Raw genomic sequence first — 25148 nt, 5'->3', positions numbered from 1 at the left:
AATGAAAACAATCATTACTTGAAGCTCATCTGCTTACCTCGGTGCAGAGCGCGAGCAGCCAAGCAATTTCCGTAGTATAGCGGAGGGACGAATCAATCGCGGCGTCCGTTTTACTCTGTGAAGACAGACGAATACAGTGGTCTTTTAGACATCGGTCCGCGAGTGAAGCGTGGGTTTACCAGGCAGTTGTTGTAGAGAGGTCAACGACCTATTTACCTGCGGGAGCGTCGGTGTTCGTGTTCTAATTTTGCGGTGGCTGGCCTCAGAGTTGCTGCAAGCTGGAAGTGGCCATTGCCAACAGCCGTATTTACGCATTTCCTTCTCACGTGAACAGGACTCTAGGTGACATGGGAGTTGTAGTTTTTTGGACACGATCGGGTTAGCAGTGGTTGTTTCTTTTTTGGTGATGCGACCTGGTGGATGATTTGTTGGAGTATTCAAAGGGTCCTGAAAAAGTTTTTTTCAATTCCACGCGGCGGGTAAAATGCAAATGAAATAGCATGTGTAGGTGTTTCAAACACCCATTGCAGTTGGACCCAGTCAATCCGTCCTTTATTCTTGTGTGGGAAAGGCCTTAGTTCATAATTTGTAAATTTCCGAGAGTTCATTTAATCCATCAATGGACGTATTGAATTTAATTATCAACATTGCTTCTCTCTTCAATAGTTTGGCGTCCAAGTCGCCGCCTCGTAGGTCACGCTCCACTTTGGAAATAACTGTCCATTTTAGTTCCTGTTCTGTGTGATTGTTCAAATGCCAGTGGTTCACCAATGGCGCATTTTGTACTTTTTTACGGATCCTTGATTTATGTTGTTGGATGCGAATCCGTACTTCCTGATTGGTCTTGCCGATATAGAGTTTGTCACATGGACAACGGATGCCATATACTACAAATTTTGATTTGCAGTTTGAAAAGGTCTCGTGTTTCCAGTGTTGGCCTTTGTGGGAAAACAAATTGCTTTCCATAGTGGAGTCACAACAGACACATGTTCCACATTTACGATGTCCTTGTATTGGTGGGAGGCATAGCATACTTCGTAAATCAGACTCTTTAGTTCTTGGTAATGCTGCCCGTATTATCTGATTGGCGATACTTTTGTCCTTTTTAAAGGCAAATAAGGGAACTTCATTTAATGTTGTGTCCAAGTGTTTTACTAAATGCCAATTCTGTTTTATGGTCTTTTTGAACCAATTTGACGTTGGACAAAATGTGGAAACACATACTATTCTGTCGGACGTCGGTTTCTTGCGTCTCTCAAGTAAAGTTTCACGAGGTGTCCACCATGCTCGTTTAATAGCTCTTTTCAAGAGCTTTTTTGGATATCCTCTAGCTAAAAGATTTTCTTTCAGTCTTTCTGCATGGGAGAAATATTCATCTTTAAATGAACAATTTCTTCGTATGCGTAAAAATTGCCCATAGGGCAAATTTTCTCGTAAACTGCGCGGGTGGTTGCTTGAGAAATGCAACGCTTTGTTTCGGTCTGTCTCTTTTTTGTACAATGTGGTCATGAGGCGTCCATTTGTTGGATATACTTCAACGTACTGAATTGTATGTCTGGTGTTCTATTGTTGAGCCAATTGAAAAATGCTTCTAGATGAAAAACAGCTAGAAGCATTTTTCAATTGGCTCAACAATAGAACACCAGACATACAATTCAGTATGAATTCCTCTAAAACCAAAATGGCATTTTTGGACGTTGAAGTATATCCAACAAATGGACGCCTCATGACCACATTGTACAAAAAAGAGACAGACCGAAACAAAGCGTTGCATTTCTCAAGCAACCACCCGCGCAGTTTACGAGAAAATTTGCCCTATGGGCAATTTTTACGCATACGAAGAAATTGTTCATTTAAAGATGAATATTTCTCCCATGCAACAAGACTGAAAGAAAATCTTTTAGCTAGAGGATATCCAAAAAAGCTCTTGAAAAGAGCTATTAAACGAGCATGGTGGACACCTCGTGAAACTTTACTTGAGAGACGCAAGAAACCGACGTCCGACAGAATAGTATGTGTTTCCACATTTTGTCCAACGTCAAATTGGTTCAAAAAGACCATAAAACAGAATTGGCATTTAGTAAAACACTTGGACACAACATTAAATGAAGTTCCCTTATTTGCCTTTAAAAAGGACAAAAGTATCGCCAATCAGATAATACGGGCAGCATTACCAAGAACTAAAGAGTCTGATTTAAGAAGTATGCTATGCCTCCCACCAATACAAGGACATCGTAAATGTGGAACATGTGTCTGTTGTGACTCCACTATGGAAAGCAATTTGTTTTCCCACAAAGGCCAACACTGGAAACACGAGACCTTTTCAAACTGCAAATCAAAATTTGTAGTATATGGCATCCGTTGTCCATGTGACAAACTCTATATCGGCAAGACCAATCAGGAAGTACGGATTCGCATCCAACAACATAAATCAAGGATCCGTAAAAAAGTACAAAATGCGCCATTGGTGAACCACTGGCATTTGAACAATCACACAGAACAGGAACTAAAATGGACAGTTATTTCCAAAGTGGAGCGTGACCTACGAGGCGGCGACTTGGACGCCAAACTATTGAAGAGAGAAGCAATGTTGATAATTAAATTCAATACGTCCATTGATGGATTAAATGAACTCTCGGAAATTTACAAATTATGAACTAAGGCCTTTCCCACACAAGAATAAAGGACGGATTGACTGGGTCCAACTGCAATGGGTGTTTGAAACACCTACACATGCTATTTCATTTGCATTTTACCCGCCGCGTGGAATTGAAAAAAACTTTTTCAGGACCCTTTGAATACTCCAACAAATCATCCACCAGGTCGCATCACCAAAAAAGAAACAACCACTGCTAACCCGATCGTGTCCAAAAAACTACAACTCCCATGTCACCTAGAGTCCTGTTCACGTGAGAAGGAAATGCGTAAATACGGCTGTTGGCAATGGCCACTTCCAGCTTGCAGCAACTCTGAGGCCAGCCACCGCAAAATTAGAACACGAACACCGACGCTCCCGCAGGTAAATAGGTCGTTGACCTCTCTACAACAACTGCCTGCTAAACCCACGCTTCACTCGCGGACCGATGTCTAAAAGACCACTGTATTCGTCTGTCTTCACAGAGTAAAACGGACGCCGCGATTGATTCGTCCCTCCGCTATACTACGGAAATTGCTTGGCTGCTCGCGCTCTGCACCGAGGTAAGCAGATGAGCTTCAAGTAATGATTGTTTTCATTTAAGACCATGCTGCGCGTACTTACACTCAGCGTTTTCGGCTTTTCAGATAACGCGCTTGTCGTGTTGGAGCGGCTGTCGAGTTATATACAAATTATAAAGACAAAAGAATCGTTCTGGCCCAGATCCTCGGCTCATTACAACATTTTTAAACAAGGTGTGTTTTCTCTGTCTGTTGGGCTCCTTCTGTGTTTGGTTGTAGCAATATAGATATAGAAACTGACTCGCCTTTGGTCCTGATTCCATTTAGGTTTCTGTTTGAAGACGCAACACCTTAGAGAATAAGTTGGCTTTCCTCATTGTTAGGTAAGAGCCTTTTTAACAAACTCATGCAGCTTTGACACATTAGAGTTGGGTCACTATTATTTAAAACTCTTTCTGTTTTTTGGTTCACAGCCACATGTTGGTCCTGATGAGAATCCCAGCACTCAGTGGGATTCGAAACGCGTAGACCTCTCTCCGCTTCGGGCCAATCTTTGTTTAAAGTAAACAGTGAATTAATTCATGACTATGTCAATTGCGATATACTGATGGCCTGTATATAGATTGTATATAATGTGATTTGAATGTGTTGTCTGTTTGTATGTTAGGTAGAACAAATCTCTTCTTTGTGCACAGGTGTCTAAATTGTAACAAATGTATTTGTATTGTCAGTATTGTCATTAATGTTGTAATGTATTTTTGTATTGTAATGAGCGTACTTTATTTAACCTTAACAAAAAACAAAAAATGCAGTGTTTATAAAATAGCAAACACTTTTTTGATTAAATTCAACGACAAAGTTGTGGCTAGTGTTCTTGTTTAATTCAGTTCACTACGTAAACTCGAGGTGAAAACACATACAGTATTGGCACTTGTTTTGTTCTTTTTATTAGCTTTGGTTTGGCCGTGCTGCTACTTGAGCCAGAACCCTCCTTGCTTTTTGAGGTATCTACTTCTGGGCTTACAGCCCTGCCCACAGGCTACTCATTTGCTGGCATCACCGTCTCTCCATTTTTAGGTTTCCATATTTGTGAAGGTCATTCCTACCAAATGCCTCTTTCATTTTTTATCACTCCCCGAGTGCCCCGCCTAACTACATTTTCAGCATACGCAGTGGCCATTTTAATCCATTTCAGGACTACTTTTCAATTTTTTAAAACAGGTGACCGGTCCATAATATGTTAGGACTTCTGGTGTGTTCATTAAAAATGAGTGCCATTTTACTTTTAAACTAATGGTCACCACCTTGCACTAAAGTCCATCAGGGGCATACGTGTTGAAGTTAGCAAGACCCTTACTGATTAAGGCAAATGCATTTTTCAGGTGTCCAACATATGCACTTTATAAGTTTCTTTAAAGAGACCAACACATCTGATTTGAAACATGATACTGCCTTGCAGGAACCGAAAAGAGCGAACTGTCATTTGGGTTATGGAGCTTGGTAGTTAGGAAAATGATGTGGTATAGTGGCTAAATTGTTTGAGTGCAGGAATCTAGGGTTGTGATCCTATTTTTCTTATTTGACCACTCTTGTGACCTTAGACTAATCCCTTGTGATTACTTTTAGCATGTTACATAAATCACTAAACATGAACACTACTATCAGTTCAGCTGTTAATTTGAGGCAGGCGCGATAGCTCCATGCTGCAATCCCAGTGCCTTGTTTACCAATTAGTCATGCATTTGTGTCTCCACAGCAGTGGTGCTCTGATTATACAATGTGTGATCTGTTCAAGCGGGCTTATGTATACACCTGCCTTTCCATCCTTGTCCAGTCCCAAAAGCAGCATTTCCCACTTGAGAGGAAGCACTAGAACACCGCACCATGAGTAGTACATTTATCGTGCAGGTTTGAATACTGACAGGCTTATTCTTGATTCCCTTTAAATGCTTCAGACTAAATTGAGCAGTGCTAAGAGTCTTTGCAGACAAAGCATTCTTTTCTAACATTAAAAATTTCCACCCATTTTGCATGGTCCCCCCCAACAAATATTCTAATTCTGAAAGCCTCCTCCGCAGCCAAATGTTTACTGGTTCCCTGGACTGTCTATCTATCAGGCCAACCTCAGCCAGTACAGACATCCGCATTTATTTTGCCTTGCTGCCAAGGCAATTTACCTCAAAGTGCTAAAACGTGTGCTCTTATAACATGCACTTATATATAGATTTTTCAGACTGAAAGATATTTTTGCGATCCAATTAAAATACGGCATCTCGGTTGAGTAGCTCTTTATTTGGAGATGCGATAAAGAGTGCGACTCCAAACACAGTTACAAGCTCTTTTGTGGTTCTTACGAGACATACAGTGCACAATAAATGGATGCCAAGAATTGTTTCCCATTATCTTTTTTTGAATGCCAGACACAGAATGTCCATTAAAATAGAACTCCTGATGCAGTGAAGTCAGGAATAAATAGTTTGCCTCATAATTGTTGTTTACTAAGCGGGGCAGCTCCTCTCCTCAAGCCGAATTCATCCCCGCGGACCCCATCCCCCAGGGCCCGGCCTTGTCACCTAGGTGCCCCCATGGCACCCAGTGTGCAATGGGACTGCGGGTGGAGGTTCACAGCCCCTGTGGGCTGAGCCTCCTGCGCGAGCCAACATTGCTGTGACAGGCAGAGGGCTGCTAAAAGGCAGCTTCCTGTCTATCAGAGCAAATGTTTTCATCTGTTTGCCTGCACACATATTTGCATGCAGGGAAACAGATGAAAACTCTGCTTTCTGCAAGCCTGAGCTGTTTGACAGCTCCGGCTGGCAGAAAGTAACAGCTCTGGCTTGCAGAAAGCAGTGTTATGTTAGCTTTTGGTTACCAAGCAAAAGCAAACAGCTACCTCCCGAATGTGGGCACCTCGGGAGGTAGCATGAGCAGTTCCTCGAGGGTGGCAGTCCCCAGCTCCACAAAGGGGGCCCCATACAATTTAGCCCCAGGAAGGTGTTGGTCCAGTGGGTCCGCCCGCATATATATTTTTGCCTGCCACAGGGAGGTTGTGTTTCCTGGGTCTGGGGGAGGTCACGCAGGCCCCCCTCATTATTTTATTATGATTTGCCCTGGAGAAGTGGCAGTCCCTGGGGAGGGGCCCACATTCATAAAAACCAATGCCCCAGGGAGGTGACGGCTCACGGGCCTTCCTAAGCCCTAGTAGGGAGGCCCTGTGGCCCCCCTTCCTATTTCACTGGCATGCCCCCGGAACCTGGCCCACCCAGGGGATAATTAAAAACACTCTTGTTTTTGTTTTTTTAATTACCGTGAATTCGCAAATATCGTGTTTTTTGGGCCTGTCAAGGTCCCACTGGGACATCAGGACCAACTTTATAGGGTTAGGGTATTCCTAACCCGCCCCCTTTTATTTTTTAAAAACTTTTTCGGGGGGACTCGGCTGAGTCCCAAGATGGCTTCCAACACTTCCTGGTTGAAGTGTTGGTAGCCAATCAGAGCTCTGCATTTCCTTGCCTGAGCTTGTTATTTTTCAAAGTCATCACAGCCACAGATATTACTTACTGTATTTTGTTAAATTTCTCAACAGCTACTTAACGGATTTCCACCAAATAACAAAAAGCCTAATCTGCATAACCAAATGTACCTTTCTGCCAAATTTGGTTGGTTCGGCTGCAGGCATCTCTAAAGGTCCTATGGAATTTAACATAGGAAAAACTTTTTTTGACACCCCTTTTTCTGAACGTGCACGGGGCTGCTGTGGTTCTACCCGCTGCATTGGAGGCGAGGTTGCTGAACTGCCCCGGAGCCCAGTGGGTGTGAGCGGCTGACATGCTGAACTACCCCGGAGCCCTCTAAGTGTGACCGCCCGCACTGCCAAACGGCCCCGGAGCCCTCTCGGTGTGAGCTCCGCTCGTGCTGAACTACCCTGGAGGCCTCTAGGTGTGAGAGCCAATGGTGCTAAACTGCCCCATTCATGTTGAATGGCCCCGGAACCCTCCCGTAAACCCATCTCGCTGAACTGCCAGGTGCACTTTCAGTGTGAGTGCCTGACGTGCAGAACTGCCCCGGTGCCCTTTCGGTTTGAGCGCCTGACCTGCTAAACTGCCCTGGAGCCCTGTCTGTGTCAGCGCCCGATGCACAGAACCGCCCTCGGGCCCTGTGAGTGTGAGCGGCCAACGTGCATAACTGCCCCAGAGCCCAGTGGGTGTGAGCAGCTGACGTGCTGAACTGCCCCAGAGCTCAGTGGGTGTGAGCTACCGATGTGCTGAACTGCCCCAGAGCCTAGTGGGTGTGAGTTGCTGTCGTGCTAAACTGACCCGGAGCCCTGTCAGTGTGAGAACTGCCCCGGAGCCCTCCTGGTGTGAGCACGACTCAAGCTGAACTGTTTCAGGGCCCTGTGGGTGTGAGCCTCTGCGCTGCTAAACTGCCCAGGGGGCCTCTCGGTGTGAAAATCCTTTGTGCTCAATTGCCTGGGAAGAACCCTCTTGGTGTGAGCACACATTGTACTAAGTGCCCCCCCAGTACATGCATACCCGTCCCATACAGCACCATTATGCTCTTGCGCCATGAAGTCCAATGCCTGGATGCTCCTGTTTTTTGTAGGTGTCACCACAGTCTGGTGCAGTCAGATTTTAAAGTCATAACTTGCTGCACAGCACCAATAAACATGTGTACCCTATCCCTGGCACCAGTGTGCGCTTGTATCAGGCGTGCAGCACCTGCATGCCACTGCCCCTACTTTATAGCGCCAGAACATGTCTGTATAGGGCAGTTTAGTATGAGATGGAACATTGTCCAGCAGCACCTGCATGCGCCTGAACCTACTGAGCAGTTTCAGAATGTCATTGTAGGACCAACATGCGCAGCAGCGCTGTCAGGGACATCTTAAGGATTCTGGGTCCCTGGGCCAAATGTATTTTAGGGGATCCCTGTTTGGAACAACTTTGATATTATGATCCAGTTTCAACTTTTTCGTGCCCTCGTTCGCAGGGTCACTGACACCGCTCAGGCACACTGGTCCAAATTGTCAATATGGGCCCATCTAATAGGGATCGTGGGGTGTGTTTCCAGTAGTGTAACACAGCAGCAGCTCACTAATATTACTGCAAATAATCTGTGCCACCCACTGCCATTTCTCATATGTGAGATCTTGTTTAGAACTAAAAGGAACTTTTTTATGGTTGCTGCATGGTGGTGAAAAACAAACATTTGTCTGCAAAATGTCTGTAATAGACTCTCACACATCATTCGTATTAAAATAAAATGAATGGAAAAATGGTATTTAAAGCAAGTTATGTTTAAGAATCATTCAAGATCATCAGGACGGGCCTGCTTGGAGAGGAGAGCAGAGCTGGTCTTTTTGGGGGCCCGAGAGACTGGAGCCCTGAGCTAGAGCCCTCTCTGCCCATGCCTTGATAGGCCTCTCAGTGGTATGAGTCTGTAACCTTCTGAGCTGCACCCGCATGCACGTGCACAGCTGTGTGCAGCACCAGTCGAGCTTGTGCTGTGCAGGAAAGGATCCTCCTGGACGTGTGGCATGGTGCATGTCTCAAAGCTCATGGTGTGCAGCACTACAGTGAACGTTTAGTGTCGTGTATGACAGTACATGAGGTGATACTGTGTTATAGCATCAGTGGGCCCCTGCATTGTGCTGCGCAGCACTGGCACATGCTTCTACCCTACCGCTCAACACCAGCATCAGCTTCTCCCATACTATGCAGCGCAGTATGTGCCTGCCCTGTGCTGCACAGAAGTAGGGTGAGCTTACACCAGGCTACAGAGTGCCATTACGTATACCACACTGGGCATAATCACCATGTGCTCACAGATAGTGATACAGCGCCTATCAGCCCTTTCACTATATAGTGTGACGCTAATATGAGATTGATTGTCATACAGCACCAGCATGCGTGTGCACTACTCTTCATAGTGCAAGCGTGACCTTATACCATGCTGGGCAGCACCAGTCTGCACTACACCATGCCCTGCAGCACCAGTCTTCACTATACCATCCCAGGTAGCACGAGTCCGCACTATGCCATGCCCGCAGCACCAGTCTGCATTATACCATGCCCTGTACCACTAGTCCGCACTATACCATGATGGGCAACAACAGTCTGTACTATACCATACAAGGCAGCACCAGTCTGCACTGTACCTTGCCCTGCAGCACCAGTCTGCACTATACCATGACGAGTACTACAAGTCTGCACTGTACCATGCCAGGCAGCACCAGTCTCCACACTATACCATGATGAGCAGCACCAGTCTGCACTATTCCATGCCCTCTAGCACCAATCTGCACTATACCATGATGGGCAGCACCCATCTGTACTATACCATGCTAGGCAGCACCAGTCTGCACTACACCATACCCTGCAGCACCAGTCTGCACTGTACCATCCCAGGCAGCACAAGTCCACACTATGCCATGCTCGCAGCACCAGTCTACACTATACCATGCCCTGCGGTGCCAGTCTGCACTATACCATCCCAGGCAACATGAATCCACACTATGCCATGCTCGCAGGACCAGGCTGCACTATACCAGGCCCTGCAGCACCAGTCTGCACTATACCATCCCAGGCAGCACAAGTTCACACTACGCCATGCTTGCAGCATCCGTCTGCACTATACCATGCCCTGCAGCCCCAGTCTGCACTATACCATCCTAGGCAGCATGAGTCCACACTATGCCATGCTCGCAGCACCCGTCTGCACTATACCATGCCCTGTAGCACCAGTCTTCACTATACCATCCCAGGTAGCACAAGTACACACTATGCCATGCCCGCAGCACCAGTCTGCATTATACCATGCCCTGTACCACTAGTCCGCACTATACCATGATGGGCAACAACAGTCTGTACTATACCATACAAGGCAGCACCAGTCTGCACTGTACCATGCCCTGCAGCACCAGTCTGCACTATACCATGACGAGTACTTCAAGTCTGCACTGTACCATGCCAGGCAGCACCAGTCTGCACTGTACCATGCCCTGCAGGACCAGTCCACACTATACCATGATGAGCAGCACCAGTATGCACTATAAAATGCCCTGCAGCACCAGTCTGCACTATATCATGCCCTACAGCACGAGTCCGCACTATACCATGCCCTGTGGCACCAGTCCGCACTATACCATGCCCTACAGCACCAGTCTGCACTGTGCCATGCCCTGCAGCACCAGGCCGCACTGTACCATGGCCAGCAGCACCAGTCCGCATTATACCATGCCCTGCAGCATGCAGGGAGGTGGTCCGATGCTATGCCCCTTTTTACACCACTCTGCAAACGCTGCTTCTGGTGCATTGCTGTTGGGGCTATGAGGTCTTCTTGTGTCCTGAGGACCTCAGGACACAAGTGGACTTCATCCTCCGAGCACCAGTGCGCCAGAAGCTGCGTTTGAAGCGTGGTGTAAAAAGGGGCATGCCCTCGGAACACCTTTCTGCAACGCAGCTCATTGGCGCTTACTGGAGGTACCTGGTGGGCTAGTTGGCCCCCAAAGAACCTTAGGATTCGAGGGGACTTACCAGGGACATTATAGAAATTAGCATTTAAAAATCCTTTGAAAGTCACTTAAAAAACCATAGGTTTCAGGGACGTTATAGTTAGAAATTAGCATTTAAAAAACCTTACAACTTTACTGAAAAAAACATAGGTTTCAGGGCCGTTATAGTTAGTTGGACATTTCACTCATACAAAACCAGAAAAATCCATCCGTTATAGTTAGTTGAGCTAACTATAACACGCGCCCATGCAATGCACTGCTGATGACATCACATATTACATCATTCATGATATGGTCAGTGACATCACTGATGCCATCTCAAATGACATCACTCATGACATCACTGATGACATCATCCATGTGATAATCTGATGCACCTCCTCACACCGTAATATAACCTTTCATACACCCACTCTAAAATACAGAGTGCCATTCTCGAAACCACAGACACACCAATACCAGTTATAACATACCCACTCACTGATTCATAGGTCTACAAACACATCTACTCCCTCGTCCATACAGTCACTCATAAATGCAGTCACTCATCAATACAGTTACTATCATATGTACTCATACACCCATACAGACACTCTCACACCGCCACTCACCCATACAGTGACTCACACAGCTAGTCAGTAATGCAAAGAATCAATCACACTCCAATTTACTCATCTACACATTTAAACACACACCACCTCACTTATTTATACAGATACTAACACATACTTACTGTCTTATACAAGCACACACTCATCCAGACAGCTACTCTCACAATCACTCACTCTCACATATAATCCTTTATATACTCCGACACTCACATATACTGCCTTTCACATATGTAGTGAGTCACAGATGTACCACTGAGACATGGTAAACAACGTTTGTGACAAAACTTTTTCCCCGCACGGATTCACAACGCATTCAACGACCGCATTGTGATTCCGCATACCATTACTCCACAAGTCGGAACAACGACTTGCGGAGGGGGGGAGGTGTTGGATTTAAAATCCAACACCTTCCCTAGTGTCCGCACAGACTGGAGTTGGAATAGTAAGTGGTACTATTCCAACATCCAGCGCCCCCCCTCTGCAAGTCGTTGTTCCAACTTGGGGAGTAATGGTATGCAGAATCACAATGCGGTGGTTGTAACAACCGCGTTGTGAATCCCTGCGGGGAAAAAGACTGCGGGAGAAAGACATATATTCCTGAGACATCCATTCACTCACCAACACAGCTATACACACACTCACCCACCCATGTAGCCTCTCACAGATGCACTCTTGAACCCATATACCCAGTGAATCACACACTCACACATCTATGCACACACCCCCACCCATCCACACAGACACTCAGGCACCCATACACATACTCAGGCAACAAATCAATAACCCATAAAGACACTCATGTAGTTACTCACCAACGCATGGAGCCGCTTAAACAACAACTGAGAGAATGATATAGACAATCACAAGGTTTAGTCACTAACCCATGCATTCAATAAGACATGTTTAATCACTCACTTATACAGTCAGTCACGCACCCACTAAATCATCCATTCAGACACTCATACACCCACAAATTCTTCAATACACCTTGGCATTTATATATGTAAAACATATTTAAACTTTACAGAAACACACAGTCACTGGATGATGTCATCAGTGATGTCATTTGAGATGTCATCAGTGATGTCACTGACCATGTCATGAATGATGTAATATGTGACGTCATCAGCAATGCATTGCGGGGGCGAGAGTGATAGTTAGCTCAACTAACTATAACGGACTAATTTCTCTGGTTTTGTACCAGTGAAATGTTCAACTAACTATAATGTCCCTGAAACCTATGTTTTTTTTCTGTAAATTTGTAAGGTTTTTTAAATGCTAATTTCTAACTATAACCTCCCTGAAACCTAAGGTTTTTTCAGTGAATTTATATAGGTATATTTAGAAGAACCACATCCTGAAAGCACAACGAATTCACAAACAACAAATTATGATGAACCAGTGGTACAAATATCAGTGCGCACTCCATTCAGGCCACCATCGAACGTTTGCCCAATCATGTTAAGAGACAATTTGGATCTCTTCAATGATAAACTCACATTGGAGTTAAAAACACTCTACTCCAAAGTGACACACTCAACGAGAACATACAACAAACAAAACACCATCTATTACAAACTGGTGGAAAAACTTCAAGCACAGAACAAGATAATTATTCGCCAGTCGATAAAGGGGGCAATATTGTGCTGTGGCCACATGGAATGTATATGGATGAAGCATTGAATCAATTGAATGACAGGGATTGTTACAAGCGAAACAACTTACAAACAGTAACTGCAGCACGCTATGAATTTTATAACAAACCAGTGGCATGGAAATCAGCGGGTTTGATTTCTAATGATGAATTCAAATTCTTAAAAGATGACCATCCTAAAATTCCAGCTATTTACTTACATCCCTATAGTTCACAAATGCATATTGAAACCACCTGGTAGGCCCATCATATCTGCCTGTGGTAGTCTATTGGAAAACACATCACGTTATGTGAACTTCTTGCTGCAAAACCATGTTAAAAACCTTCCCTCTTTCAATCAGGACACAGGAGACTTTCTGAGGAAAGTGAGGGATGTGAGGTGGGAAGACAATTGTTTCTTGATATCTTTGGACGTTACAACATTATACACAAGTATCAACCATCGTGATGGCGTCAAAGCAGCAGAACATTACATAAATACCAGACCGGATGTCATGTATAAGCACAACAAAATGTTATCCACCATGATTTAACCTGTTTTGAATATAATTTATTTTTATTTAACAACCAGATAAGAGGTGTAGCCATGGGGGCCTGTTTTTCTCCCAGCTATGCCTGTTTGCATATGGGGCTCTGGGAGGAACAGGTCCTCAGGGTTGCCTATGAGGAAATTTTACTTAATCAGGTTTTATGCTGGTATATATATATTGATGACATATTTATGGTCTGGAAAGGTACTGATGATAGCGCGCTTAAATTTGTGGAAGACATTAACTGTAACAATTTGAATTTAAGCTTCTCAGCACAGTTGAGTAGAACAAACATGTTTTCTTGATGTAGAAGTATTTATTGTTAACAATTAGATGGAAACAAGATTACATAGAAAGACAACTGCTGGGAACACAGTTTTGCATGCCACTAGCTAACCATCCTGCCCATCTGATCCACAGCATCCCATATGGGGAGATGTTGCGCATCTGTAGAGTGTGCAGTATGGACAGTGAGTGCAGACGGGCACAACTGCAGAGTAAGGATAGGTTCCTGGACAGGGGCTATTCTGAAAAAATGCTTAATAGGGCCATAAATAGAACTGCCCTAGATCAATCCCAAGCACTCACCAAAATTAGCAACAATGATTCAGATGTTACACGAACAGAGTCTCCCACCCGATTGATCCTTACTTACAATCTGCAACATAAAGCCCTATGTAAAATCATAAATAAGAAATGGGCTTTGGTACGTAGTGTTTTGAACGGCCAGATTACTAGATCCCCCTGTATTACCTTCAGGAACGCTTGCTCTATTAGCAATTCCCTAGTAAAAATGAGCCCAGGCTGAGTCCTAGGAATGGTTTTACATGCTGCACAAGTTGCAAGGCATGTAAATATTGGGTTAATAGAACCAGCTATGCAACACCCTTTAAACCCAACCCTGTATCTATTACCAAAAGTCTCAACTACAAAACAGATTACGCTGTTTACGTGGTGGAGTGCTCGTGTAAGCTGCAAAATGTAGGGAGCACCAAATTGCAGGTGCACAAACGAGTGCTCCAGCACTTGAGGGCCATCACCAACATTGATGTCACCTTCCCGGTTGCCCGACAATTTGAAATATTTTGTCTTGAATACAATCCTTCCGCAAAAACGTGGGGGCAATCGGGAGGCAATGCTTAGGAAACTTGAGACTGGGTACATCCTAGAACTTGATAGCAAAATACCCCAGGGCTAGAACTTGAGTTAGGATTTTTATACGTCTGTGACTGATTAATTGTTTTTTAAATGAGGATTTAAGAATGATCTTATACCCATTTAGCTGCTGCCTACATGAGAAACATTTTTTAGCTTTCATTTTATTCATTTCACATTTGCACTTTATTAAGTCACTGCTGTGACTTTTATAGGTGAATATTGGCACTATTTGCACATGCACTTTAGGTAATCTTGAGACATAGAAACTTCTGTAACTAAGGCCCACTTGCGCAGGATTTGGCGTAATTCATTGCATTTGTAAGCCCCCCCTTTTTTTTGCACAATGGTAACTTCAGACCGGGCTCAATATCCATACACGGTCGGTATATAGGTAACAGGGCTACCTTTGAATTTACTGCATGGTTTCAGGATTGAACAATTGGTTGTATTAATCCATGTTCATTACATTTCTGAATCAATTGCGTGTCTATAAAAAACGTTATTTTACCTATCAACTGGTTTTAAAATATTTGAAATATTCAATGCTTGTTTTAAATATTATACCAATTAGTGCTTTTTAATGCGTATATTTATGATGATAATAATATATTTATCTATGTATATACATGCATTTTGGGACATTGCAGTGGATTTTAAGCTATTTATATACATATTTCTTCTATGTTCATCATGACCAATGCATCTTTTTTAAACTATCACGCGTTAACTCTATCACTTTAAATATATGCGAGCACTCCACATGCGCATCATGTGATCAAGGGCACTTGGTTGCCCGAAACGCGTCATAGCGGTGGTGCAGGGCACCCACAAAACAAAGTTGAAACTTGCACCAGTAATGGTACCATTTACCAGGAGGTGACCTGTGGCCAGAGAGTGCAAATTGGGTTTTGTTTTCAATGCAGTTTTGGGGAAAGAACATAGGCCCTTGGTACCTGTTTGGCAGGAGCCTAGGGCACACTCAGTGAAAGTACATCAGCAATTCAGAAAAAAGTGAGGGCAACCATGCAAAAAGAGGCACTTTTCTAAAACCCTGTAACCTTTGTTTTTTTTCAGGGAATTTCTATGTTATTTAAAATTCTAGTTTTTAAGTATGATGTTCATTTAACCTTTGGTTTGTTCATTGAATTTCAACATTTATTAAAATGTTATTTACTAACTGTAACCTGTAACCTTTGAGTGGGTGTGTGAGTGACTGTATGGATAGGTGAGTGGGTGTGTGAATCTCCGAGTGGGTGAATGTCTGAGTGGGTCTCTGAGTGGTTGTGTATCAGAGTGGGTCATTGAGTGGGTCCATTAGTGTGTGAGTGGGTCTGGGAGTGGGTGCATGAGTCTCTGAGTGGATCTGTGAGTGTGTTAATGAGTCTGAGTGGGTCTGTGTATGAGAACATGAGGAACTGAGTGGGTATGTGAGTGGTGGATGAGTGTCTGAATGGGTCTTTGAGAGCATGTAAAAGTCTCTGAGTGGGTCTGTAAGTGGGTGCATGAGTGTCTGAGTGGATCAGTGAGTGGATGTGTGAGTGTCTTAGTGTGTCTTTGAGTGGGTGTTTGAGTCTCTGAATGGATCTGTGAGTGGGGAATGAGTGCTTGAATGGATTTGTGCATGGGTGCATGAGTGTCTGTATGTCTTTCAGTGGATGTGTGGTAAAAAAGCAAGAGGGCACATGGGAGCAGGTCCACATGCCAGCTCCCCCTGTGACAGTTTCCCTATACAGTTTGCCTGCAGTCTGCAACTCTCTGCTGCATTCAGTTTTGTGCCTCCTCTGTTTGTGTTCTGCTCGTTTTTCTGCCTCTTCTCTGCTTGCTCCTGCCCTCTATGTTGCCTCTTTCTGCTTGTTGCTGGCCTTTATTCTGCCTCTTGCTGCATGTTTCTGACCTCTATTTTACCTCTTGCTGCTCTGCTCAATTCTTACCTCTATTTTGCCTCTATCTGCTTATTGTGCCTGTTATTTTGCCTCTTTCTGCTCACTCTTGATCTTTATTTTGCCCCTCTCTGTAGTTTCTTACCTTCATTCTGCCTCTTTCTGCTCGTTTCTGGCCTTTATTTCGCCTCTTTCTTCTCTTTTCCCTGAGACCGCGGGGTGAGCTTCAAGGTCCCGGAGGTCCCAGCCGGCTCCCCACCTCCTGCGGGAGCCGTCATTGCTGTTGCAAAGAGGGAGCTGCTGTAAAAGCTGGGACCAATTCTTTCATCTCTTTCCCTGAGGGCAGGGAAAGAGATAAAACCTTCCCTTCCAGCGAACAGGATCATTTCCACAGCTCCCGCCCACTGGAACCAGAGCGTTTGCTTTGGCTTGGCAGGAGCTATCTCAACTCCTTCCAAGCTAAAAAAAAACAGCTATGTCCGACGGGTGAGCAACCCAGGATATAGCAGCAGCAGTCTCTTGGGCATCGTGGTCTACAGTGCAATGAATGGCTCAAGGATGGGGGCTGCTCTCCCCCTCTCCTTTTGTTTGCATGGACCTCCACAGGGAGGTGGTGGTCTACGGGGCAGAGAAAAAAGAAAGGCCAGGAAAGAAGATGGTCCCTGGGGTGTGGGGAGGTCTGCGTGCCCACTTGCTCCATATTTAACTAAAGCCACAGGAAGCTGGTGGTCCACGGGGTTCAGGGGGTTGCGTAGCTCCCCCATCAATGTTATTTTTGCCCCAGGAGGTGGTGGTTCCCAGGGCTTATTGAGCCAATGGATGGGAGCCCCATGCACCTCCATCCATTTTTACAAAAATACCCCAAGGACCTGGCCCAGGGTTCTAATCCAGAAATAGAATAAAACAATATTTGCCAAAGATTCATAGCTTTCCAGCTTTCCTGTGGCAAACTTTGTTTTTAAAAAGTGTTCTTTGGCCCTGCCAGGGGTCACAGGGGGATCCCGGCGCCACAGTTAAGGGGTCAGGGTATTCCCACTCTGCCCCCTTCACTTTTTAGAAAACCATTTTGCGGGACTTGGCTGAAGACAAGTCTCATGCTGCCTGCCAACACTTTCTGGTTGAAGTGTAACACCATTTATCTAACCATGTGTACATCCCCCTGAATGTGAATGCACTTCAGTACCATTGCGGTGGTCTTACATATGTTGACGAGCTTTTGTTTGTTTTATCTTGGTTGTGTAAGTGGGTGAATGCAAGAATGAGTTAGTTTGTGGATGAATGGATGCAGAAGTGAAAGGATGAGCGGCAGAGCACATGGATGATCACTGATTGAGCTCTTAACACTTTCAATGACTGAAGAACTTTAATTTATAAGCTAGATATATTGACGTTGCCAATGTTTGTTAAATATATAGGGCCATATATATCAAGGTTTTGTGTCTCCCTTGCGCCACTCAAGGGGGTGCAAGGACGACACAAAACCTGATTGAAGTTTAAAGAGCCATGCAAGGCCCTGCATGACTTGATGAATCCGGGAGGCATTCCATGGGTGGAGCATGGGTGTTCCCACGCATTTAACCATGGATTTGATGCAATCCCAGATTTAGCATTGGTGGTAGACCAGGGTATGCATCAAAATGCAAAGCTTTCCCAGGTGTGGCATAAGGAGGAGAAATATCTTAATTTCTTTTTGTTTTTTCTCTTTATATGGGTGCTGCAAGAGACAACGAAAGAGGAACATGCCTCTGAATTGTGAAAATGCCACTGAGGGGACACCTTCCTGCACAAAATCAACCCTGCCTACAATGCAGACACCCCTGCACAAAGACACAAGGGTGCCTGCATTGATGCTAGGCAGCCAAACGTGCGCCAGCCCTAGCAAAGGACAGGTATGTGCCATATGATGTTAAATTCGGTGCATTCCTGCCCTCTCCCCTTCATGAAATGCAGATCAGCAAGGTGGCTTGCTGAGTTGCAATGCTTAAAATAATTATAATTATAGGCCATTATCCAAGTTTTTAAGGTTTAAAGTTTGTAGGTAAAATCATTTATTCTATTCTGCCCTGAGCAAAATAAGGAGATTTGTTATGGTTTGTCAGAGGCAGACATCCTTCAGCCAGCAGCCCACCCAAGACAGGACCACTGACTTGTACATGCCAGAAGGTTTACTCTATGTAATATTGGCTTCAGAATCAGATTGTCCATGTTCCATTTTCTAGGAATGTGAGACATGGAGGACCACGGTATAAAAAAAACAAAGGGTATTGAACAGAAAGCAAACTGCCTGAACAGCAAGGATATTGCTACTGTGTATTCCTGACACAAAGAAACAAACCCCACACTTTATGATGGTACCTCGTAGCATATAATTTCATTGAAAGGGGTTCTAGCATGTTAGAGGGAGCACTTTCGTGAAAAATGTTAGAGTGCGAAGCCTATGAAGATCACTTATCTGCAGCAGCTGATGTGCATTTCAAGTGCACTTTTCCCCTTACCTGGAATTGTATTGTCCAAAAGGCATCCAAAGAAACCTCCTATAAACATGTATGTGGTGAGTAGAACTGTGAGTACTTGATCAACTTCTTTCACACCTACAAGATACAAGATAAAGAGATAAAGAAAAAGGGTTGTAATACATCATTTTAAGCAGATTGCAACATCATTTACACCACTATCTGTGTATGTAGTTTTCAAAACTGTCAAGTTCACCTCGGGTAGTTGCCACTGGTATGGATTTACAAAGGATGTATTCAAGAGTAAATCCAATTTAAACTGCTGCAACTTATAACTGAGTACTTATAAAATTTGCACAAACAGCTAAGTCCAAATGATATACTTTTGCTGTAGAGATGCAAATTGCACGTTGCTTTTTCAGAAGAAATACATCTGACAAAGCAATAGGGAGAAAACACAAGGTGTTACTAAAAGGGGCAGTTATTTTACACTGTTTGTCATATGACAAGGGATTATTAATGTGGGTTAACTCTGGAGTCCCATTCACTGTCCTGGAAGAACACATTGATAATAATTGGTGAAACATCTTAATCGAGGGCCTCCTTGATGGGACCCCAAAGACTCATACTAGAGGCCTGTTTACGATGTCAGGTGGGAAACCTCCTCCCAACAGTTGGGTTCTCCCTGACTGTGTCGGAGCCCTTCCGACCGACTCGGTCAGTTTACAATCCGCCCAACCGATTACGATGTTCGCGGTTGGAAGGTAGACCGCACGGTCATTCCAAATCGGTTTGCGACTGGCTCTCGGAGGATTTGTGTCGGTCGGAACTGCTTTGTACACCCCTATGGACAGCATTTACAACCTCAGGATTATGATGTCGATTTCCAATAGCCTTTCTGCGTCGGCCTGTCTGACACGGAAAGGTTGTCGGAAAGTGACTTTGGGGGCCCCTGACAGGGCACTCTTCATCTTGCAGTCTCTGTTTGGGTGCCAAGGGGATAACTAAGGGACCCCCTGTAAAACCCTGCACTGTGTGTCAGGCATTTTGAGATGAGGAACACCAGCTCCCATAGGAAACAATGAGAATCCGACCGAACAGGGTTCGGTTGCATCATAATCGAGCGGGTGGAACCACCCACCATGAGTCAGTCAGTCCCAATTCAAAGTTGCTGTCAGGCGGAACATTTCTGCCTGACATCGCAATTGGCCCCCAGGTGTATATGTACCAGTCTCTTTATAATGAAGGGAGGGCTTATGCACTTGTATTGTAGCACCTAATGTGTCTATGAAGCTGCAAGGGGGCCTACCGCCTGCCACATCATTGTGGATGTTGTTTCCAGTCCCAGACTTTCTTGCGATCCCCTAATGCATTTTGAGTCTTGTAGATTTACTTTGCTTTCATGTAAAATAAATAGACTGGGAATGGTTAAATTAATGAGGTGAAAAGTTCAGGGCTGAAGAAAGTGTTCATAATGACCTGGAGTAAGGTGGTCATAGTACAGGCTTCACATTGCATATGCATCCAAACCAGGCAATTTGAGGCTGCAACACAGAATGTGTTGGATGTGCATCTGCTTATGATGGTTAGGCTTCGCTATTTAAGGATCATATGGACACTTTGGTCATGCTTGTGCATTTTTGCTTCTAATTGTCTATATGTACCTGTATAAACGACAGCTGCACCCTGGCATATCAAGTCTGCGCTCCTAGCATGTCACGGCAGTACACTAGTTAATATGTGGTTCGTAACCCAAAAAATAATCTGCTGTAGTGGTTCTTTTTTGTTTTTATTAATCCTTTATGTGTTAGTTTTCCTTCAATATTGTCGCTTACCATGACGCTTTATTTAAAATGAGGTAATCGGGGAAAAAGGTCATTTGATGTCACTTCCGGTCATGCGATGCACAAATGATGTCGCTACCACTACCGTTTTAATCAATCATCGTCCATGGGGGATTATTTTCAAATCATGGCCAGTGCAGAGGGACAGGTTTGCCTCTTGTTCCCATTGTTGCTTGCTCTGGTAACAAGCCCTTGTCAAACCATATAATAAACATAGGATGCTCCCTTGTTATTGTTATAAATGATGTACCACACTCAAGCTTTTTATATGTGGACGATATCCTACTGTACATACAGTAGACCACCTCTGGAACTAACGATGTATCAGATGGAAGCCTTTAGAGCGGTACTTGACCCGGTAGTGCATAGGGGTAACTCAAGTCCATTGCCCCGAACTCTGTGAGCCTACATAGGTCAGTGGCCAATCTACCATTAGAAAGGGAATCCCAAACTTTCAACAACCATTTGCCATTAGAAGGACAATGTCTTAGCTGGCAACATTACTGAGGCCCTCATGTCAATTTTAACCTTAATTTCTATCGGGACACTCCCTTATGTCTGTAGTGGGCATAAGTGCCCTATCCAAAATAGTGCTGGTTCACAAGCTACTTTAGCACTTTGTAAATACTCGTGCTACCCTAATACAAAGAATTCTTTACAAACTAAACTAGATGCTTGTAAATTTGTTCTGAGCCACAGGCAATGCACAGGTCTGTTTTGCAAACTACAGTCACCTATGAATGACAGTGGCCGAGGAGCACCCAATTTTGAGTCTGACTACCTGGCAGGGCAACTCCAATGGGAAATCGGATGGTTGTTACCCCAAGGTAATACTGAAGCCTGATATGTTCACAAGGCCCTGACTTCTGAATCATTGGGGACACTCTATTTGGGCAATGTGGACATGCCCCCTCCCTCTGAGTCTTACTACAAGCAGCTACAACATGTTGAAAAAACTACCTAACTAAAATAGGGGCTAGCTAAGGCATTCATCCCCTAGTTATCATTATTGTGCCTGTGGATTGGAAACCAGAAAGGTTGGTGTTTCACCTTGGACATTTGTGGGATTATATGGGTAGATGCCCAATAGAATTTGATAATGCTACGGAGCTTTGGCAGTCTCAGAAGAAACCACATTGTCTTAACAGGCACAGTTTCTCATACACACATTGCGAATCATAGTACCTATGTATAAGAGGGAAATTAAATTATTTAACGTGTGACGAAGGAGCTGTTGCATTCATTATTCACATTGAGAGGAGCCACAAACCTAAGTACAATCATTTATTGTGTCGTAAGGGGCTATTAACCCAGGATAAAATTAATTAAAAGCAAAGACTGAAGTAGATTTAGTGACAGAACTATCAAAGCAGAATTTGTTGGCCAAATCTGAATCACACAGTCGAAGCCTCAAGAAATTCAAAATTCAAGCACTTTGCACCAGACCTACCCACCACCAAAACAGTTGCACAAAATGTATCCTGAAGTCCTGCACATGCACTTCAGGTGCGGTATTGACCAGGCTGCATTTTTAATCTAACATGATCATATCCGCAAGTGTAAACAGTTTTAGAATAAAATGGTATTGGCGCTGAATGTTAGGCACAAGGTATGCACTTCCCAGATGGTTCCTACTCCTTATTGGTCTGATGCCTCACTTGAAGATGGAGAAATCCAGAGAATGTCATCATTGGTCATTCAGCAATGTTGTTGCCAAGCAGCGACCCCCTTGTGCCTCTAATGTAGCAGCGTGGAGATCAGACTTGGAAAGCACCTGAAGAAAACAAAGTTTGCCCTCTTATGAGGAGATTAAGAGGTGGGGTCAGGAGATTATGAACTGTGATAAATTGCTACTAGGTTTGACCACGAAATCATATGATATGCCACCCTAATTTGCAAGGTTAGTCTCAACATATCCTGCAACACTGTTAAATTCTATGTCAATGAATGTGAATGTTTGATCACCTCCTTTGGATCAGTGCTTAATCTGTAAAACAATAAGTGTCAGGGCCCTTGTCAGGAGCCACTGAAGCTTGCATCGCCCATTGCCCATGCCAGCATGGACATTGACAACTACTAACTATGACGCTACTCCTACAAGTGTGAAAATTAGGACTATTCCAGTCCCCCAAAGCCATAAGAATGGCTCGGGCGACAGGTATTACTGTTTTTAATAAATATTCAGTTAATAAACAACTGTTCTTTTGCTCATCTGTCAATTACACTAGCAGCACCATCATGTGGCAGACTGCCATAAGTGCCGGTGCTGACAAATAAGGTGCTGGTGCCGAGCACTGGAAACCACTGGCTTAAATTAGGCACTGCTCTGGATTGTTGACATTGTTACCTCTGAATTACTGGGACATTGCTACTAGAGATCCTGTGTTCTGCATTGTCATCCCACCCCCTAGTTTGTTATAATATCCTGATATGTTTTGTAATTTTTATTACTCACCTCATTCTTGTATGTAGATGATTTAATATGAGCATCCAAAATTGAAATGTGCTTAACATTTTTATTTTTTCTCTTTAAATCTCTAAAACCAAATAAATACTAATGTATAACAAAAATAGTACAGAAACGAGCTTAAAGACTTTGGGCCATATGTATGAACACATTTTCCCATAGAGACAGAATGGGCAAAACCCTTTGATACATCTGGCCCTTTGTTTTTTGCTCCACAGTGAACACGCATGCATGTATACAATCTACACCTGAAGAATATGACTTTATACTTAATCTACTCTCCTTTCCTGGAAATAAACTCAGCAGCTAATAACCCCGGTTTACATCACTAACATTAAGTCATAAAGTAGAGCTCAGAGTTCACTAGATATATCATATTGCATAGCCGGACTCTGCAATATCATTTTTGTGAACCTGCCAAATAAACCTAGACAGGCTGTGGTGAGTTTAAGAAGACCAGCCTCACAGATTGGGCCTTAACCTGCACTACCTGACCAGAAGAAACCTGCCTGATGATTCTACTACTGCTCAGGGGATTCAATATTAACGTCAAAGTCCCTGGCTTTGTTCACAAAGCTTAATCAATGATGTCATCAATCTGCCAAGTGAGGTGTCATTAGTGAGGTCATCAGTCACAGTCAGAGTGTGATAATTACTTAATGCATCTCAGTCCACATGGGACAAGAAAACAGCTAGTCGGATACTTACATGATCTTACAATAAGGTGTTATTGAGCTGCACTGATTTATCTCAGTTTGGCTGATTCTTGTGAAATATAGCATGTTATAAACCAATGGTGCAGATTTTCCTGTTTATTCTCTTTTCTGAAGGAAAGACATCACTCCACACCGAGTCTCTTGTGGATCACAGCTCCTCCATACACTCAAGAATGAAGATTAAAAGTCATATTCCATTCACATAAGTTTGTTTATACACCAGTGCTGCTCAAGATGAAATTAGTAATCATGCCTATGGCATCTCACTGCTGAGATTTCAATAGAACATACAGCAACACTGTCTTTAAGTGTTCTTTCCTATAACCAACATACATTTTTTTAAGTATGAATAAAGGAGAAGTGAAAATGCCAGAAAAGGAGAAAATGAAGGTGCTTATTTTGTTACATGAATGACCTGCCGGCACCGAGGTAGACTTGGCAGATCAAAGACCAAGGCCTTAGCAATTTACTGCACGAATTAAAAGTTTAATGTGCCTGCGGTATAAACATGATAGAGCGTCCTGATCGCACAGTCAAATAATTCTAAAAAGTAGCCCCTTTCTGTGTGGTCGAAGATAGTGTGGAGAAAAAGCAGACACATTTGCTTCTGACCTCCTACAGCAGAAAGCAATTAATTGTAAAGAAATAAGGGAGTGTTGCTGATTGCAAGGGAGTCAACCTGTCTTCCTCCTCCTCCTTGTCTCGATTAGCCTGTATGTACTACATCTGCTTGCAGGTTCAAGGTTAGGACTCAAGGACAAGCGCGCGCCTCTGATAGCAGCTGTAGACGCTTCCCGCTATCTCGGCATAAGGCACGTGCCGGAAGTGTTGGCTCACGTGCAGTAACAATGTGTCCAACAAATGAAGCAGGAAGCTGGACCGCTAGACAACTTGGCAGAACATTCCTAGGAATAGACTGAAATAAAACAATGTACTAATTAGGTGGACCGGCAATCCCGAGGAAGCATTTCTTCAAAAAATACACAACTATCAAGTTAAAGTAGAAAAGGATAAGGTGAACGAAATACGCTAGTCTGTTGTTAAAAAAAATCGTTTAATGGCATGGATTCCCTAATATTCCTTCACACAAAGATAGATTTTTGGAAGAAAAAAAAATACCTCTCTTCCGGAAGGCATCGTTTTCCGTAGGGTTTATAACACGACTCAAC

The 25148-nt window shown here is 43.9% G+C and overlaps 1 protein-coding gene across 1 annotated transcript in view; it reads right to left on the bottom strand.

Annotated features, from left to right (window-relative positions):
* LOC146855952 (solute carrier family 23 member 1-like) overlaps positions 1–25148 on the bottom strand; it is a 1135305-nt gene that overhangs the window by 46600 nt on the left and 1063557 nt on the right. Inside the window, exon 15 of the mRNA XM_085653904.1 lies at positions 18995–19090. Coding sequence (XP_085510030.1) covers positions 18995–19090 — 96 coding nt within the window. The remainder of the gene's footprint in view (positions 1–18994; positions 19091–25148) is intronic.

The sequence above is a fragment of the Triturus cristatus genome, chromosome 4_1 (genome assembly GCF_964204655.1).
Source record: "Triturus cristatus chromosome 4_1, aTriCri1.1, whole genome shotgun sequence".
NCBI lineage: Eukaryota > Metazoa > Chordata > Amphibia > Caudata > Salamandridae > Triturus > Triturus cristatus.
The sequence above is the reverse complement of the archived record's forward strand: the minus strand, read 5'-3'. Positions and strand labels throughout refer to the sequence as shown.